We start from the raw sequence: 17,851 nt of genomic DNA, 5'->3' as shown, positions 1-17,851 counted from the left end.
CCGATGGCAAGATTTATGAACAGAATAGTAATTGGTCAAGCAACTGATTCCCGCTACCACTGCTCTGAAGAGCAAAATGAGCCTGACTGTGCGTAGGAGGAGAGAAAAAAGCTATTTCTAAGTCATTGCAGTACAGTAGGTGGTCAAAATCTGTAATTATTAGAAACTTCCGCTAATAAAAGTAACATCTCCATGCTCCACAGAGAAAATCTTACATCTGATTAAAAAACAAAACAAAAACATTTGCTAATATATTTTGATACTGTCTTTGAACTTCGTCAAAAGGCACTTTACTCATTTGTGACGTGCAGAACAGGGAAGTATCGATGTATGGAAAAACAGTGGGTGTCATGCCACAGCAGCTCTCTCTCTCTCTCTCTCTCTTCTGAGCTTAGATCCCCTTTTTTGATCAATGGATTACGAAAGGGCATAGGAGTTTTAGTGTGATTCTGACATAGCACGAGGGATAAAGCCAAAAGCGATAAGAGAAATCATGTGCTCAAGTGTATCGAATGAATTCCAGATCAAAGAGAGGGAAAAATGGCTTCACAGTCACAAAGCATAAGTGTTATGGACCCCCCAATTTCCGTATAATGCTAAGTTGTATGTTTGTTTCAAATCACTGTGATAGCAAGAGGAGGAGGAGGAGGACTGATTGTATTCAGCTCACTGGTGCTGGCTGAGAATTTGAAATAGCACCAGCTGGCTTTTCCTCATTCAAAACATACCCTGCACACATCAAGCCCCCCCCCACCACACACACACACACACACACACACACACACACACTGAGTGCAGTGTGAGAGACTGACGCAAGAGTGAACACACACCTCTGCACCTGCTACAGAAACGTACACAAACTCATGTGCACGAACCACGGGGGGTGCGTGCACAGCAAAAACGGCTACATGTGCACATACACATGGAGGCGCGCGCGCACACACACACACGCAGTCTACCAACTTTGATGTAATTATTCATTATCTGCAGCCAATCTCCAATCACACCTTTTGACATTCAGCTAGAGGCAGAGGTTGATTCACTCTCAATTAAGAAGCTCTTTTTCTTCAGGCACTGACATTTTTTCTTCTTTGTTCACCACTGCAAGATTCCACCCCCCCCCAAACACCCCCCGAAGCACTTCTTAAAACACTGAAATAATAGTTCTTCAGGGAACAGACTGATGGGCTTGCAGAGGAGGCTGTTTGGCTTTTTTTAAATTTATTTTTTACATGTAGAAGAGACATAAAAAGAGAACAAGGTGGATGAAGAGCTCTGCTACAACTGGAGGAATGGGTCAGAAATTGGATACTTTAATAGAATAAAAATTGCATTTTCCCAAACAAAAATAAACAGCGTAACTGAGGCCAAGGTACAAAGGGTAAGGTGTCCGGAAAATTCCTCTTAAAGACCAGTTTTCTTGCTGGCATGCATTTATTAGAACGACAGATGAAAAAGAAGAAAGTTGGCATTCACTAACGCTGTATCATTTGGACATGCAACAGATTACCAATCACTGTTACTAACATGCATATGTCACGCCAATTTGCCTCAATCAAACCAGAGAATGAGATTATGACAAAGACTGTGGAGCACTGTCTTCATGTTGGAAGGTAGTTGACTCACATTGTGCTTTACTCATGAGACATAACCTGAACATCAGCATGCAAGCACCACATATGAAACCTATTACTAACATATAAGTCTGTTGTGTTCATCTCACAAAATGAAACCTGTTTTAAAGTTACATTATATGACATAACAGTAGCAAGAGACTCCCTGCTCTGAAACAGCTCTGAAACTAAAATTGTTGACGTCCTCTGATTGGTCAGAAGGGTGAGCCTCACTCAGAAAGTTTTTGAAATCTCTGCGTAGCCTGCCAGTGCAGCCCTGTAAGTCTGAATGACAGGAAACTTTGACAGCACCTCTACACATACACATAAGTGTTGGAACATATTTCTACAAAAAAAAAAGTTACACGCTGTAGCATCAATACTTACTATATTTATATGCCAACAACATTTCTGCAGAAGTTTGACCGTGTGAAAAGAAATTCCACGGTAAACCCGATCCTTGAGCAGGGACCTTTACATTGCTCTCTCATAATACTGATCATTGAAATGAAATAGTTAACCAAATGCAATCAGTGGGTAAACAAGTCTAATGAAGTCAGTTAAAGGTCATACTGATTGGAAAATGCTTTATCAAGTTTTGTTCACATATCTTTGAATGCCAAAGTGCTGTAACAACTGTATCATGAAGGACACTCATGTCATGTCCCATTTCTGTTTTGTCTGGGTTGTAAAGGGTTTTACATTCTAAACATTCAAAAAGGTAAAAATCATATTTTTAATGTGCCAAATACTAAAGAAACACTAAAGAAAGTGTTTGTGCTAAGCTAAAAAAACAAAAACAAAAAATAACTGGCTCTTGGTTGCAACATATTAACTGTTCAGACATGAATGGTTCCGATCTTCAACTCTCAGAAACAAAACAGCACAAATACTATTAGTTTTAAAGAACACTTTTTATGCTAAAAAAATGCGGTTTTCAAAACAGTATACTTTTGGATGCGCTTCATGAACCAATCCATCTGCAAACTTTTCCAATTCCAGATGGAGCATGATCCGTTAAGTTATCTAAAAACATGAGAAGTCTGGATGTACACTGATGACATTGTGAGCTAAATCTTTGCTTTAAAAAAACAAAACAAATAAAAAAAACAGGAACGGCTCCCATGCCCAAAACACGTAATACTTTGTTGTTTACATGTTTTTTATATGTGTGCCACCATATGTATTTGAAGTACTGCGTGTAACTATAAATACAGTATGTACACAGTGAGGAGTCACAATTGCAGTGCTCCCTCTCACTCTTAGGTGCCAAACTACTTTTGATAACAGATCATGCACCCAAGAGCATAGATTATAATGACATCAAAGTAAATGTCATCGTAGATGTTGCACTGATTCATAAAACACATAAAAACACATGCACAAATGTTGACTTTAAGCTTCCAAGCATCAGCAGGGGCTGTCCAAAGCAGGCACTGAGCACAAACACTGGCAGCACTATGTGTACTTAATGGGAAATATGGCTTACAGTATTATTCCTTACAAAAACACTTGCTTCTCTTCTGGGTTGACCATGAAAGTGACACAATAAACAGTAAAGACTAATGTCCATTTTGCAGTCGTCGGCTTATATTCCTAAATCAAATCCTCTCCTATGTTAAATCCGGTCATAAACTCTCGTTTAATGGACAAAGAGACCGAACCACAGAAAAACCTCCTTTTACGAGGCCTTGAAGGTTAATGGAAGGTTTTAGTCCGATTCAAGTGGCAACAGACACTGAAAAAGCTTTTTACTGTGAGAACAATAACATATGTACACGAGAGCTCTTGTTGGCCATGTTACAGTTAAGTTCCCTGGTGTTTTTCAACTGACTCCAGACGAGAAACGCGTTAGAGGGGGAAATACACTGAAGTGATGTCTATATGGTAAATGTAAAGACTAGCTTAGCATAAAGACAGGAATTGGTGGGAAACATCTGGGCTAACTCCTAGCAAAGCTGCTAAAATCCACCAACAGCAACACACAGTTCATAAAGGAACGTTATATATTACTTGTTTGATATGTGCATCATAATAATAATAACAATAATAAATAATAATATTTCCTGGCTGAGAGTTTGTGAAATTTTGTCATCAGTGTGAGGTTACCAGGCAACTAAAATGTCACACAATTCCTTTCAGCCAAGGTTGAGTGGGGCAAATTGGTTACAGTAGTGCATGGTTGTTTGGTAAAAGTAAAAAAAGTTTTTTTTGTTTTTTTTTTAAGGTTAACGATGCTTCTAACGTAAACCAGGCACTCTAGCTCCATGCATTATCATGCAATGATAATATTTTATAGCCAAAATCTTGCCTGAAACTTATTCATGCCCTACCTTCTCCACCCTGCTGTATATGTCAACTCTGGCTTCCCCCCACTTTTGCATGCACAGAGAAGAGCTAATTGCATTTAGGCTTGTTCTGCAAAATTCCATGGGATCTGTGTAAAGACACATCATTTCCAGCCTCAGTGGGAAAAGACAGAGAGCTGGGTGAGTGGGGGGGGTGGGATTGGACCCAAGCAGCACACCACTACCATCAGCAGAGTCTGTGCAGTTGAGTCATAGAGATGTGATGGTGGCTTGCTGCTATTTTACTGCTATTAGCACACTGCCACTCCATCTGTCAAATGTAGCAGCTCACTCTGCTGCTCCAAACTCCCAACCATTTTATACATACTTTTTTTTTTATACATACTTTTTTTTCTCGTGCTGAAAGTATATAAGCCAGCCAAAAAAAGGGTTAAAAAAATGGAGAAGAAGCTATAGTCCAGATTGTGGTACACCAGGAAATGCTAATCGTTAACTGGACTCACTGCTGGAATGTTCCACCTGGAACAAGGATGATGACTGGGCGTGAAATGCTGCAGTGCATGGGCCATTTGTACCAGAGCACATAGAAGGAAGGGAGAGGTGGACATTAGACTGGCACAAGTCCAAGCCAAGCAGTGGTGTGTGTACTTCTATCTGTGTGCTGATTGATGAAATGAACTCCGGGTCTGGGAAATTGATTCTGGCTGAGGCTGATCCCCCCCCCTCCCTCCCTCCCTCCCTCCTTTCTTCCCTTTCTAGCTCGGGTGCACTCAGCTCTCATCCTCTCATTTCTGCAAACTCCCGTTCCTTCCCGTTATACCAGTTGGTTCATCTCGCTTCTTTTCGCACACTGATGCTGACGGCTGATCCCGAAATGGGGAGGGGGGGGAACACAACACAAACAAGGCGGCATATCTTGTTCCTGCTGTCCTCTTCTATCTGACTGGATGTCTCTTGGCACAGGTGAAACTGTTGCACCATTTCTTCCTTTATTTTTTCCATGTTATTTTACCTATCAAATCATCTGTCTTCCTTGAGAACCTTTTTGACTTTCTCCCTAAATATGTCATGAAAGCTTCTCTCTCTAGTAAGGGTGGATGTGTTCGTGTAGCGCATGTAACTTACTGAGGAAACACGTTCGTCTTTCTGCCCTAGGTTTCATCTTTGTATTGCTGAATCCCCAGAGAGCGGCTTGTTATTTACCTCAAATGCACAAAGAGGCCAACTTGAATTTCTAAGTTTCTCTGTTGTCATTAAGTATATTTCACTGTATTATAAAAAGGTCCTTCTCCTCTATTTCTTTTGTCAATGTCAAAACATCACAAATTTGACTAAATGTAAAACAAATTTAGATGTTAGAATTATTGAATTGAAATTGATCTCGAGGTGCCATTAAAATGAAATTATTATTAATATTAATTATGAAATTATATACTATTAGAAATCTAGTCTCAACATAGATGGGTTACTGAACTCACCTACTAGGTACAGACCCCAGGGGCCAAAAGGTGTGAAAACGGGATAAAATACAAGACTCAAAAAGGGCACGAAGAGATGCATGACAACCACAAGAAGATGCAAAATGACCTAAAATGATGAACAATGACCTATAACAATGCAAAGGGATGGCAAAATCACAAACAAAGCACACTAAATATCTAAAAACAGACACATGATAACCAAACACAAGGACCAAATGTCCATAAATACACACACCATGTCCATAGCTAAGCACACAAGGATCAGAAATCAACATTAAACAGACACAAACTGACCAAAAACCTTTTTGGTTTTGGTAACGCCCGTGGCTTACAGGGCGAGTACCGTGAACTCACTGTGAACTTATTAGTAACAACGGTGTACCATCACAGTATCTATGAATACAATAAGTACACAGTAAGTTAGCTGTAACTGCAATCTAAAGCGTTACCTTGGTTTTTAGAACAAACTAATACTAATAAGTATTTTTAGAGCTCCTTGCACTGTCTCTGTTCTGATATTCAGCCAGAGCTCTGCACTACATGCCACATGAGGAGGTCTCTGTTTATGAGGGTGTGGTTATCTTCAGCTTTCAACAAATTGACTACCAGGGAAATTTTTATCGCCTTGTTACATTCACAAACGAGGAGCCTCCCCCTGTTTTCCCTGCTCTAAGGTCACCCTGTGCTGTGATACTCCCCTTGGTCATCTTTTCATGGAACGGTGTCATTTTAATGAGGGGTCGGAGCTCAATATCCTCCCTGTAACCTGCAGATTCACATTCACTTGGCTCCTACTAAGGCGCAAAATATCATTTTGGATCTTTTATGTGTGGAAGGGAGGAGTAGGCATAATTTACTGTACATCCCAGGTCTTCAACTTAAAATAAATGCCGCTAGCATGTTTGACTTTAGGTTGGCACAACGTATGTGGACATAATCACAGTAATTGGACGACCATAATGTCACTGCCTATAAGCAAGCTGCCATTAATATGAGCAAAAGGCACAGGAGGGAGGCAGCCATTTTTATCATGTTTTTCAAAATCAAAGGGCAAAACAAGAGAAACATTCCTGCAGGGTAAACTGCAAAACACAGGGAGTTGATCATCATGTGCTTTGTAGCTTCATCAAGGCCAAATACTACTCTGTGGGATTCAATTGGCTATGACATGTAGCAGATATGAGTGTTTATGAACCACTGAAAAAGTAGTCATAACTGATCATTGTTCCATCTGCACAGGGTCGACTGAGGCAGGGAGGCTGCTACAGGCTGTGAATATGTATCTGACGCAGCATGTGAGGCTCTTTGTACTGAAACTCCCCCGTGACACTAACGAGATAAAGACCTCAGTACCAGGTAAATTTAAGTGCAATCTACTTATTTACCAATTAAACAAGACAGAAGCCCTTAATTCAAACGAGAATAACTCCTTGTCTGATTTAGACGTCAACCACAAGCCCTGTATTTTATTGTGGACCCGGTCTCTTCTTCTCCACTCGCACACCTGCACTCACACAATGTGGCTTTTCCCCAAGTGCTGCCTAAGTCTGTTTTTAGCACTGTGCGTGGTCTCTGAGCAGAGGGACAGCCCAGGCAGGTGCACCTCTTATATGCTTTGTATTCCTCTGCCGATCCCACTTATGTCAGCTACCAGAGTCCCGTTGGAGAAAACATTGCCCAATTTCCCTAATCAATGAAAGTCCCTGAAAGGCTGGCAGCGTGTGCAGTCAATGGCTGTGTTTACCTAAGGCCACAGATGTTCCTCCATTATTTCAGATTGTCAAGTAAAAGCACTTGACTGTTGTTTGAATTTGTCAACCCAGGGAGGGGGACAGAAAGAGGAGGAGGCGCACAGCCGAGCAGTGTGCAGTGTGTGACGCGTGGACTGAAACAACCAATGAAAGGATATTGCAAAGGAAGTTCAAGCCAAAGGGCAATGAGGTCGACGATCTTGGTTTTAAGTGGATTACTGTAGCATAAGGTAAATAAACGAGAACGTATGGCAGTAACATTCACTGTTCTGCACAGATAAGGTGGATTGACAATAGAATGACATTATCGTTAGAATAAGCTTTATTTTATGTTTAGCATAAATTAGACAACATGCTCAAGACAATGAACATTTCATATAAAATCTGCTAAACGCTGGCATATTAGCCCTGTCACCACTGTGCCTAAGTAGAACCTTGAACCTATCCCTTGTCCCTAAACCTAAAAGACCAACAACAACACGTTAACACATCTCTCAACCCTCGTTTCTACTTAAAATCCTTAAAAATGTGTCAAACACAGTGAGTATTAAAAGTTATCAAAAAGTGTAGGTCACTAGTGAAATTTTCAGGGACAGTAGAACTGTGGAATAATATATAGTATTAATATAGTATTTACAACGCCAGGATGGCACATAAGTTTAAAGAAGCTACAGTGCAATATTCGAGGCATGTGTTAGCCAACAACCAGGCTGCACATGGATTTGTTTGCCTTGTGTTTCTACTGTATAGCGTATGTTTACAATAAGAAAAATAAAGAATACCACCCATTTGCACACGTGAACAATCTTAAGCCCACTTTCCACTCGAATGTCAACTGCACGGCAACATGATTTTGCATAACCGAGTGCATTTCGTTTTGCCCCCGAGGCAAAATCCATGTTCAACATCAGCACTTCAGATTATTGCTGCAGAGCATACATTTACTGTAAAACAACATCTGGCTCTAATGTGCGTCTTTACTGGAGCCATCTGTATGGAAGACAGAGATGTCAGCTTCTTCCTTAGTTCTCTTGTCAAGTTAAAAATGATTTTGATGACAGCTTAAATGTCACCCCGGGGATAACAAAATCACTCAGTTGCCGGAGAAATAGCTGAGAGAAGCGATGGAGACCCACCTAAATTGGGACACATATGTATTATGCATTAGGGCGAATCATAACATGCCCACGACTTTGGCTGACTTAGTAGTTAGAAGTTGACTTGCTGGTATAATGAGGTCACTTCTTTTGGCTCTTAAGTATTTGCTGAGAATTGTAAAAGTGTGTTACATGCCTAAGAGCTTTATTTTTGACTGATGCTATCCACTTATGTGGGTTAGTTCACTGGAAAGCAGTGCTGATGTGATAGTTTTGAGACATTATTTAAATGGACGAGACACTGGAGATCTTACAGACTGTTCAAGCCAAATGTATAAGAGATGGAAGAGAAGCTCACAGCATACTCATGCAGAGGAAAATGACGACACATGACTAATAAATTGGCAGGTTTGAGGCACGGATGGTATTTGCTTTGAGGCATTTGTAAAATGAAATGATGGTAATGAAATTTGACCCTTTGACATCAGCATTAACACAAACAGAGGATATGATACAGTGCATCCAGACAGTAATCACAGCGCTCAACTTTTTCCACATTTTTTTTCCAAAATGGATGAAATTCATTGTTGTCCACAAACCATCCCCCATGATGACAATGTGTTTAATACTTTGTTCAATCAGCCTTAACACCAATTACAGCCTCAAGTCTTCTTAAGTATGATGCTACAAGCTTGTCAAATTCTCTTATTCTTCTTTGCAGAACCTCTCAAGCTCCATCAGGTTGGATGGGGAGCGTCAGGTCTCTCCAGAGATGTTCAATTGGGTTCAAGTCTGGGTTCTGGCTGGACCACTCAAGGACATTCACAGAGTTGTTCGATAGCCACTACATTTTTGTCTTAGCTGTGTGTTTTGGGTCATTTTCCTGTTAATAGATGAACCCTCGCCTCAGTTTGAGGTCCATAGTGCTCTGAACCAGGTTTTCATCAAGGATGTCACTGTAGATTTATCTTTCCCTCGATCCTGACTACTCTCCCAGTTCCTGCTGCTGAAAAAAATCCCCACAGCATGATGTTGCCACCACCATGCTTTACTGGAGGGATTGTATTGGCCAGGTGGTGAGCAGTGCCGGGTTTCCTACAACCATGACGCTTGGCATTCAGGCCAAAAAGTAAAATCGTCGACCTGAGAATTTTGTTTCTCATGGTCTGAGAGTGCAGCAAACTCCAGGTGGGCTGTCAGGTGCCTTTTAGTGAGGAGTGGAGTCCTCAGGAGGCCTGATTGGTGGAGTCCTGCATATATGGTTGTTTTTCTGGGGGGTTCTCGTCTCTCCACAGAGAAAGGCTGGAGCTCCTTCAGAGTTGCCATCGAGTTCTTGGTCACCTCCCTGACTAAGATCATTCTCTCTCGATTGCTCAGTTTGGTCAGCCGGTTCCCATTCTCCCATTTACCGATGATGGAAAGCACAGTGCTCATTGGGAACTTCTCACAATGCTCCAGAATTTTTTCCGCACCTTTCCCCATATCTGGGCCTCGATAAAATCTTGTCATGGAGGTCTACAGACAATTCCTTGGGCTTCATGGCTTGGTTTATGCTCTGATTGAAGATTCGCAAACAAACCTCTTTTCACATTGTCATTATGGGGTATATAGATTTTTAAGAGAAAATAATGAATTTGATCCATTTTGAAATAAAGTTGTATCATAACAAAACGTGGAAAAAGTTAAGCGCTGGTAATACATTCTGGATGCACTGTACACTAAAGTCTTGCATGGGTTCAATTCTGCAACACCGCCCCTGCCCCCAAACTGATTTGTTACTGGAAATGAGATCCGACCTGGCCCAATAATATAAAACCTGCGACCCAACCCCCATCTATTTGCTAATGATAGTTAAACATATAGGCTACATAACTCACTAAAGGTTAGTTTATGTCTTTTTCTAAATTCATTGTATTGTCCACAATCAGCATGAAGACGCTTAAATCAACATTGAATCATCTCTACTCATGTTTGGTTATTTGTAAGCAGCCTGGATTAACTTTTTTATCTGTGCTGTAAACCTCCAATGTTGTCCAAAAACGATTATACTATGAACACACCACTCCCCTAGGTGACATGATTCTTCACTCCAAAAGGGTTGGACACTATAAATGTCCTAACTTATGAGTTGCTATAACTGCATCAGAGACAGTTGACCAGCTGTGCTACACTGAAATGCTGATTCAGACCATGCAGGACATTTGTCTAGCTAATGTGTCTTTAATAGTTTTTGGACAACAATGGAGGTCTATGGCACAGACGAACAAGCTAAGCCAGGCTGACAACTAAACAAACACGGCTAGAGAAGATTCTAAATTTACCTTTACCATCTATATGTTGACTGTGGACAATAGCAGTGATATGGAAAAGGGTTATTCTTTTATCTAGATTGTAGCTATTTAAGCAGGGCTTGCAGAACCATCCAATTCAGTGCATTCAATTTGCAACACATCTACACTTGTTGTTGATGATTACTTTTGCTTAATCATCTGTCCACATATCCAAATAGCTGCACTGACAATTTGGGAATAATAATTAGATTTGGTACAACTGCTCTACATTCTGCGACCTGATTTTTTTTAAGGGGTACCTGCTAGTACCCGATGCAGTGCAGGACTCTGTGGTGCACACACATATACTGGCTTTGATACTGTTCTGTGGCTTTGTGTTTCAATTCTGCTCTAGTTCTTCTTCTCACTTCAAAAGGTCAAACTTCAAATTAAATGGCAGAAATAAAAATCACAGCAAAGTTGCCACAATGACGGCATGGAAAGTAAGGCATGAGGAAAAAATTTGATCCAAATACCTGAACATAAAACCGGCAAGAGCGTTCTCTTTTCTGCAGCTGCAACCCAAAGAAAATGCAAGAGTTAGGAAAAGGTCAACTCAACATTTCTGCTTGAAGTACAGATTTCACATTAGTGAGGAAGAAAATGCACGGTACACCCGTAAGTTAAATAATAATTTCACATAGATTGTGTGAAAAGAAGTACAGCAAGTACATACATTCATGTTTGAGCGTAAGACCATAGATATATACTTGGAACAAGAGCAGATTCTGTGTTAATTAGCACAGAAATGAGACACATAGGATGTGAGAAAATGCCTGTGACACTCTTTGAAAGGTTATCATTTTATTTTTATTTCTTACTTGAGGAATTCAAGCGAGAGCTCGGGAGAGTTATTTATCCCTTAAACCTCTGCCACCACTTAAGGAGACACAATGCAATAATTAGAAACAATTTAGCATACCTGAAAAAAAAAAGAAAAAAAAAAAAAGAAAAAAGAAAGACTACGACATAAACCTGAGGCGCAAAACTCTGTTAGCACTGCATTAAAGAGTGAATCAATTTAATTGAGTTCAGGTACGAGCCAACGAGAGCTACTGTGTGGTTTAGCAGCTAGGTTCTGGTACCATGTAAATCCCATGCAGATTAGCTCCAAAGAGTACCATTTCCCCATAAAGGAGCCTCTTACTCTACATCACAGCCTCCTCTTCTGGAAACGGTCCCATCCGTACAGTTAGCCAACTACCCTTTGATCATGAAAACGACACTGATCTCGCCGTTTGCCAACTCAATCCTTTCATTGTCTGCTGGCAGAGAGCATTGTGCTCCGCTATCAAAAAACAAAAACAAAAAAACCCAAAAAACTTTAATACGCTTAGCTCTTTGCAGATTGTGTCAAAGTGATTGAACTCGGGAGGTAAACATCCACGACTGCCAGAGAAGAGAAGAAGAGTTTTGTTGGCTCCGGTGTTTCCTTGGGGATACCTCTCACTGGTAAAGGAAGTCGAACACAGGAGAAAGCTGTGGGGACTTTTTTTCTCCTGTTTCCATAGATGCACCATACTGCAAGAATGGAGTGTGTATGAGCGCACAGAGAATCATAAATCAAAAATAAGACCATGACCTCTTGAATAAATTATCCTGGTTTTGGAAGCAGCCAAGATATTTTTTTTTTATTCTCATATTTACAAGAGAAACTATAGACCACAACGGCAATCTCAACCATAGCAGCTGCATCTACTTTCTGTGTTTTATGACAAATCTTGTTTTCAAGAGGTATTATAAACTCTAGTTGCTCCTCAATGTGAATTTACTCATCACGTTCCCGTCTGAGGCCTGTTTTGGCCATCTTTACTGCCTCGCCTCTCCACTGGCGAAAAATGGCACTAAAATCTCAATGGGGACATCTGTGTCTGTTGCGGCAATGAAATAAAAACCGTCCCAAAAAAGCTATCTGAGAACAGGTGTTCGTGTTCCTCCACAAGTGAAGCCGCTCCAGCAAATTAACGAGTGACATTTTGAATTTCACTGATGTTTGCTTTTCTGTTGGCTGCTCAGCAGACAGAAAGTATTATTTTAGCTTGCTTTGCCTGAGTGCCCCTTACCGTGCTCCGCTGTGAATTGGGGAATAAATGCATTAGCGTCAGGTTCAGCAAAAATGAAAACGCTGCACTCCCACAGCTTACATCCAGCCCACTGAAATCTTAGACTGTCCCATTAGTAAAAATCAAGTGGTGCAAATGTAGTGCTTTTGACGAGCATGACACATGGGTAACATCTTTTAAACTACATCAAAGTGAAATTGATAGCATAACACATGATACTAGAGAAAGAAATGTGCTTGAGCTATCAACTGAAATTGAAGTTGTGTTTTTAGTATGCATTAGACCACAGGAAAATGGTGGATATCATTTTATCTGACAGCACAGGGCCAAGTAGCAGATCATTAAAAGAATGCCTGCACTTCAGGTTTGACGGGATTGAAGTCTTGCGGTAGGTACTATATGTCTCCGTTTTGGAAATTGAGAAAGGTTTTGGAGTCGGATGAAAATGTTAACTTACGAAAGCAGCACTTCAGAGGGAAATTGTTCACCTGAAATTTCATCATTTTTTAGTCTGCTCCTTTACAAATTAAGATCTGAACAGAGAGGACAAGCAGGGGCATAGGTCACCATCCCTGCAGGCCATGTTTATACAGGCTGTTAGCTAGTCAGAATATTCTTTTAAAGCAAACGAGAGGTGGAAACAGGGCAGGTTTGATGTGGCATGAAAAAAGGGCTTCCTTCACTACCTTGTTGAGGCTGCGGGCTGCGCTGTCTTTCCCGCCCGGCGTGAGGTTCCTCAGCTGCACGTCGAGGAGGTCCACGAGCTGAACCATGGCCTTCACAGTGTAGGTGATGTCCCCTGCCTGAAGATTACTTTTGGTTTGCTCCGCCAGCTCCCTGGCAATGACTGCAGCCGTCTCTCCGGCTTTAAGCTGTAAAGGAGAAACAAAAGACTAATAACGCAAAATAGAAAAATATTACAAAAACTGGCCTCATATCTTTACGTTTTATTTTACTGTGGAATGCACACTGGAAAACATGACAAATTGCAATATATAAACGTGCAGCCCCTCAAAATAAATGTCATTTAGCGCATACATATTCCCAAACTGCTGCTGTATTGCACACAATTAATGTGCTGAGACGGTACTCAGCTGAGTGTACACATGGGCCAATATTGTATCCGGAAGCAATTATAAAATCCACCATTGAGGGAATTTCCCCAGATAGTCTTAGCCCTTTATGAAATTAGGAAGCTCTGCAGTTTGAGGGGAAGCAGTGTATATGTGGGGCACAGTGGACAGATGGTGTTGGATATTCATTTCGTGTTTCGGGATGTTTTTGTTAAGGGAAACATAACTATTTCCGCGAGTTTGCTTTATTTTGTTTTGCATACTTCCTCATTTTTTCCTCCCAGCAGTGAATCTTTAAACAGGCAGATGGACAATTCATGGAGCTAAAGGTAGTTTATTTAGCTACCTAGCCAGCTGTTGTCTGATATAATCAGCTAGCAATGGTCAATTTATCCCCCAAAAATAAAAAAAATAAAATAATTGTCCATTGCGATTTCTTCCACAGGGAAACACTGTCACTATCTTTTGAGTTATGGAAGTGTACGTACAGCTAATGGCACTCACTACGAACTGACAGGTTTGCTCAGGAACATCCTTTCTTTGTACTTTGCTCAGTTCTGATCTTCTAATTACACCGTACTGTACGTCAAGCAGGTTGCTAATAATGTGAAGAGGTGCTCCTTGATGTCACCTGTTTCAACCGGTTTTTAATGAGTACCTATACTTATACTGCCACAACTTACCACAAAGACAGGTGTTGCACAAGTTGAAAGTAAGTGAGTAACGCCGGGGAGACTTTAGTCTGCATCTTTGCTTCAGTTTGTAAATGTTTCACGTTTCCTGTCACATGCAGAAAAAGTCAATAAATGGACCGGGGGGCAGGGAAATAAAGCCAGGAAGAAGTTCACGTTCTTAGCCGTTATGCAAAAATCTGCTGTTTTGGGCCAGATGGATGTTGAATCACATTCTCATCACAACCGAACAGCTCCAGAGCGTGTTTGGAACTGAGACCACATCCTATAAAGAGTCCCGGAGCGGTTTTGGTTTGCCAACCGAGTGCAACGGCTGCAGACCCACCCAAATCGACTACACCAACAAGAAAAGTTCGATTGAATCAACTGTCTCATACATATAATGATTTAATGATTGTTGTTCTTGATCATCAACAGTAGATAACTCTACTGTGCAGACACCGCTTTGGTCTGATGTTGTAGTCCAAAGGTCAATCACCAATTAAAACCAAAGTTTTGACTAATAGATTAGGTGCAGTAGGATAAGCCTCACATCGCAGCGACTCCAACTAAAACAGACCCATGCTGACTTACTCTGGCATCACCTGCTATCATCGCCTGTGAGTTTATTAGTTAGGCCAATTATTCAGCTTAAATTGGTCTTCACAGAGGTGTATGCAGGGGAGGCGGAAGGGGGAAGGCGTCTGTGGAAGATGTTGTCTTCTTTTCCCTCCCTGCTCTTGTCTCTTAATGAGGGGAGCTACAGTGGGGATGCAGGGTAAATAGCTCTGCCTTGCTTTTTTCCCCCGCTCTTCTTGCTTATCTGACATCTCTGCTTTCTCTTTTCATTCTCTACATCTTCCTTTCTCATTTTGTCCACCGAAACCATCTGGTAATGAGCAGTGCCACATACAGGACAATGGCTGTGGATGTAAAATAACGAATTGGCAGATGGGCATTCCAGATCTCTGACAGGTTGATCTTCATTACAGTCTTGCTGTTTCCACTGCGGCAGACACACCACTCAAGTCTGATTTGCTTTTAAAAAAGGATAATCGCATTTTTGTTAGAAATACACGCATTAGTCCATTGTCACTTGTGTAGATTTTAACAGGCATTACTCCGCATTACGGTCAGACTGCTACCGTGTGCCTGCAATAACACAGCAAAAGAGCCACCGTAGCAAGTTTAGAAAGACTTTTGCTGTGGCTAATTTGTCCAAACAGCAGCCTGTAGTGGAGCTTTATTGCACAGCTCAAATGGTGCTGTGCTGCACGAAAATGCACCTGATAATTTCTCTCCCTTTTATTTTGTTCCCCAACAGCCATTCTCCATCCATATCTGCAAAGTGCCGTTTGTTTAATGGGCCGAGCTCTGTGCCGTTGAGTAGATCATAAGTGTTATAACATGCATGCCTCAGGGTCCTATGAGTTAACGGGAGAACATTTCCAACATTGCCTGCAATTCATAACCTGAAACTCTGATCATCACTCGCGGTAAACTTCTCTTTTGATCCGATTCTATTACGGATTTAAACTTAGGAAGCTTTATATGAGGCTTTGCATAATAACTAGCCTGCAAAGGAGGAGACTGAGGGTGATGCATTGCAAATAGTGCCTGTATCATGTCTAGGACAGGAAAGTGGTCTGGATTACAGACAGCAGTCCATTAAAAGAAGTGATGTAGTACTGGTCTGGTTGGAACCCTCATGCGCACACATACAGAACGCCACTGTTGAGTAAAGCCTCAGGCTAATCAATGACATAAAGTGACCAATTAAGACGAGACAGAGAACCAAAGAATTAACCCACAAACACAATGTACAATGTCTACACCCTCAGAGTACATTGTGAGCTGTGGGAAATGTTTAGTACAGGCTAAAAGAACACAGTCATGTTCAAAAGAAAAACTCTCTTGAACCAATTTACACACCAAAATAACATTTAAAGTCAATGCCAAATTCCCCTGGCTCTCTTTATGCTTTTCTGTGACTGCGGTCCAAAGACATATGTGTGACGGAGGCACAAAAGGCACTTTCCAAACCAAAGGGTTTTGTTACATTAAGTAGCACATGTTCTGCTTGTTATTATATTTTGAAGCCTTGTACCTTCTGGCTGATGACGTTAACCCACGGCGAGGTGCAGTTGCTAAAGTCAGGTCCTTGGGGGTCCCAGTATCCTTCTGGACCAACGCACATGTAAAAAGCCACGCCTGGACAGTAAAGAGAGACAGTTGCATAGTCACATAGTGAATTTTAGAAGATCAGGCAAGCACACATTTCAGATTGTAACACATCTGTGAGGGTGTACGTGTGTCTGGAGGATCTCTGGGTAAACAATTAAGCTTAGCCCATTTTTTCCTACTCCTTTTCCCATTGCGCAGTGATGGGCTACATAATGCTTTCAGGCTTGTCATCTAAGCCCTAATTCCTCCGTATGTCAAGCACTTTTCTTATTTGCAAAACTTGTCCAAATAAAACTGCAATGTCCCAAGAAACACAATTCTTAAGTGATTAAATTAATGGATGTAGCAAAATGTAATTGGATGGTTTTATCTTATAGCGACTGAAATGAAGTTGCTTCACTTGAGGCCATCCAGGCTCGCCCAGACAGCCACTGTATTTAATCATTAAAAGTCAGACAGCGTCTATGTGTGTGTGTGTGTGTTTGTGTGTGTGTGTGTTTGTGTGTGTGACAGTTCGGCTCCTGCACGAGAAAGTCAATGCACCAAAATAGGTGCCAATTAAGTCCGCCATAGCTGAATTCATCACGAAAGGTCAATTAAGCTGGTTCGAGAAGATAGTGTCTGCTGACAGATATGTGGTTTTGATGAGCGAGTGTCAAATGTTCCATTCGGGCTTCAACATAAAAAAACTCCAGATATTGAGTAAAATTAAATAGTGTGACAATCATCTGTTGAGCCTCTCTCACCCTGCTACACCTTCCTCCAACTGTGTTGACATAAGCTATAACAAGAAATTCAGTGCATTAGATGAGGAGACATACAGTGCGATCAAACACTTTTTGAGGGCATCTGCAACGAATCCAGTGGATTCAAACACTAAGAGAAACACAAACTTCTTCTCTCCCGCACCTCAAATATATATATTTGTGTCTATACAAAATATATTTTTCAGAGCTGACACCAGCAGAGCTACATGCTGACATTAAATTGCCCTTGCTTGTACTTAAAGGGAGGTAGTGCTGGAGGGAGAGAAGACCACTATTAACAGATATAAATTTTGATTGACATATAATTTCCTTCCCTAGTCCACTCGGACAGCCTTATGTTTGATGGGTTTATAAGATAAGGGACTGCGCATTTCCTCCTATATTGAGAAGCAGGAGAAGCAGCATGAAAGAGTGAAGGAGAAAGAGAAGGAGTCAGAGGGGTGTTGGAGGTGGGGGGATGCAGAATGACAGCGAATGAACCGAGGTAGATGGAAGGGGAGCTCGAGGAACTT

General features: G+C 41.2%; 1 protein-coding gene across 20 annotated transcripts in view; it reads right to left on the bottom strand.

The window, feature by feature from the left end:
• The window catches only part of LOC137137609 (adhesion G protein-coupled receptor L3-like), a 211,281-nt gene that overhangs the window by 50,758 nt on the left and 142,672 nt on the right, over positions 1–17,851 (bottom strand). For 16 of the 20 annotated variants that reach the window (XM_067524090.1, XM_067524097.1, XM_067524093.1 and 13 more), the window contains 3 exons: positions 16,496–16,599; positions 13,331–13,516; positions 11,058–11,096 (listed from right to left, as the gene is read on the bottom strand). In XM_067524090.1, the coding sequence (XP_067380191.1) occupies positions 11,058–11,096; positions 13,331–13,516; positions 16,496–16,599 (329 nt within the window). The remainder of the gene's footprint in view (positions 1–11,057; positions 11,097–13,330; positions 13,517–16,495; positions 16,600–17,851) is intronic. The other 4 variants (XM_067524083.1, XM_067524098.1, XM_067524089.1 and 1 more) reach the window with 1 other exon arrangement.

This window comes from Channa argus, chromosome 12, assembly GCF_033026475.1.
Source record: "Channa argus isolate prfri chromosome 12, Channa argus male v1.0, whole genome shotgun sequence".
NCBI classification, from domain to species: domain Eukaryota; kingdom Metazoa; phylum Chordata; class Actinopteri; order Anabantiformes; family Channidae; genus Channa; species Channa argus.
Note: the sequence above shows the minus strand (reverse complement) of the source record. Positions and strands in the feature narration are given on the sequence as shown.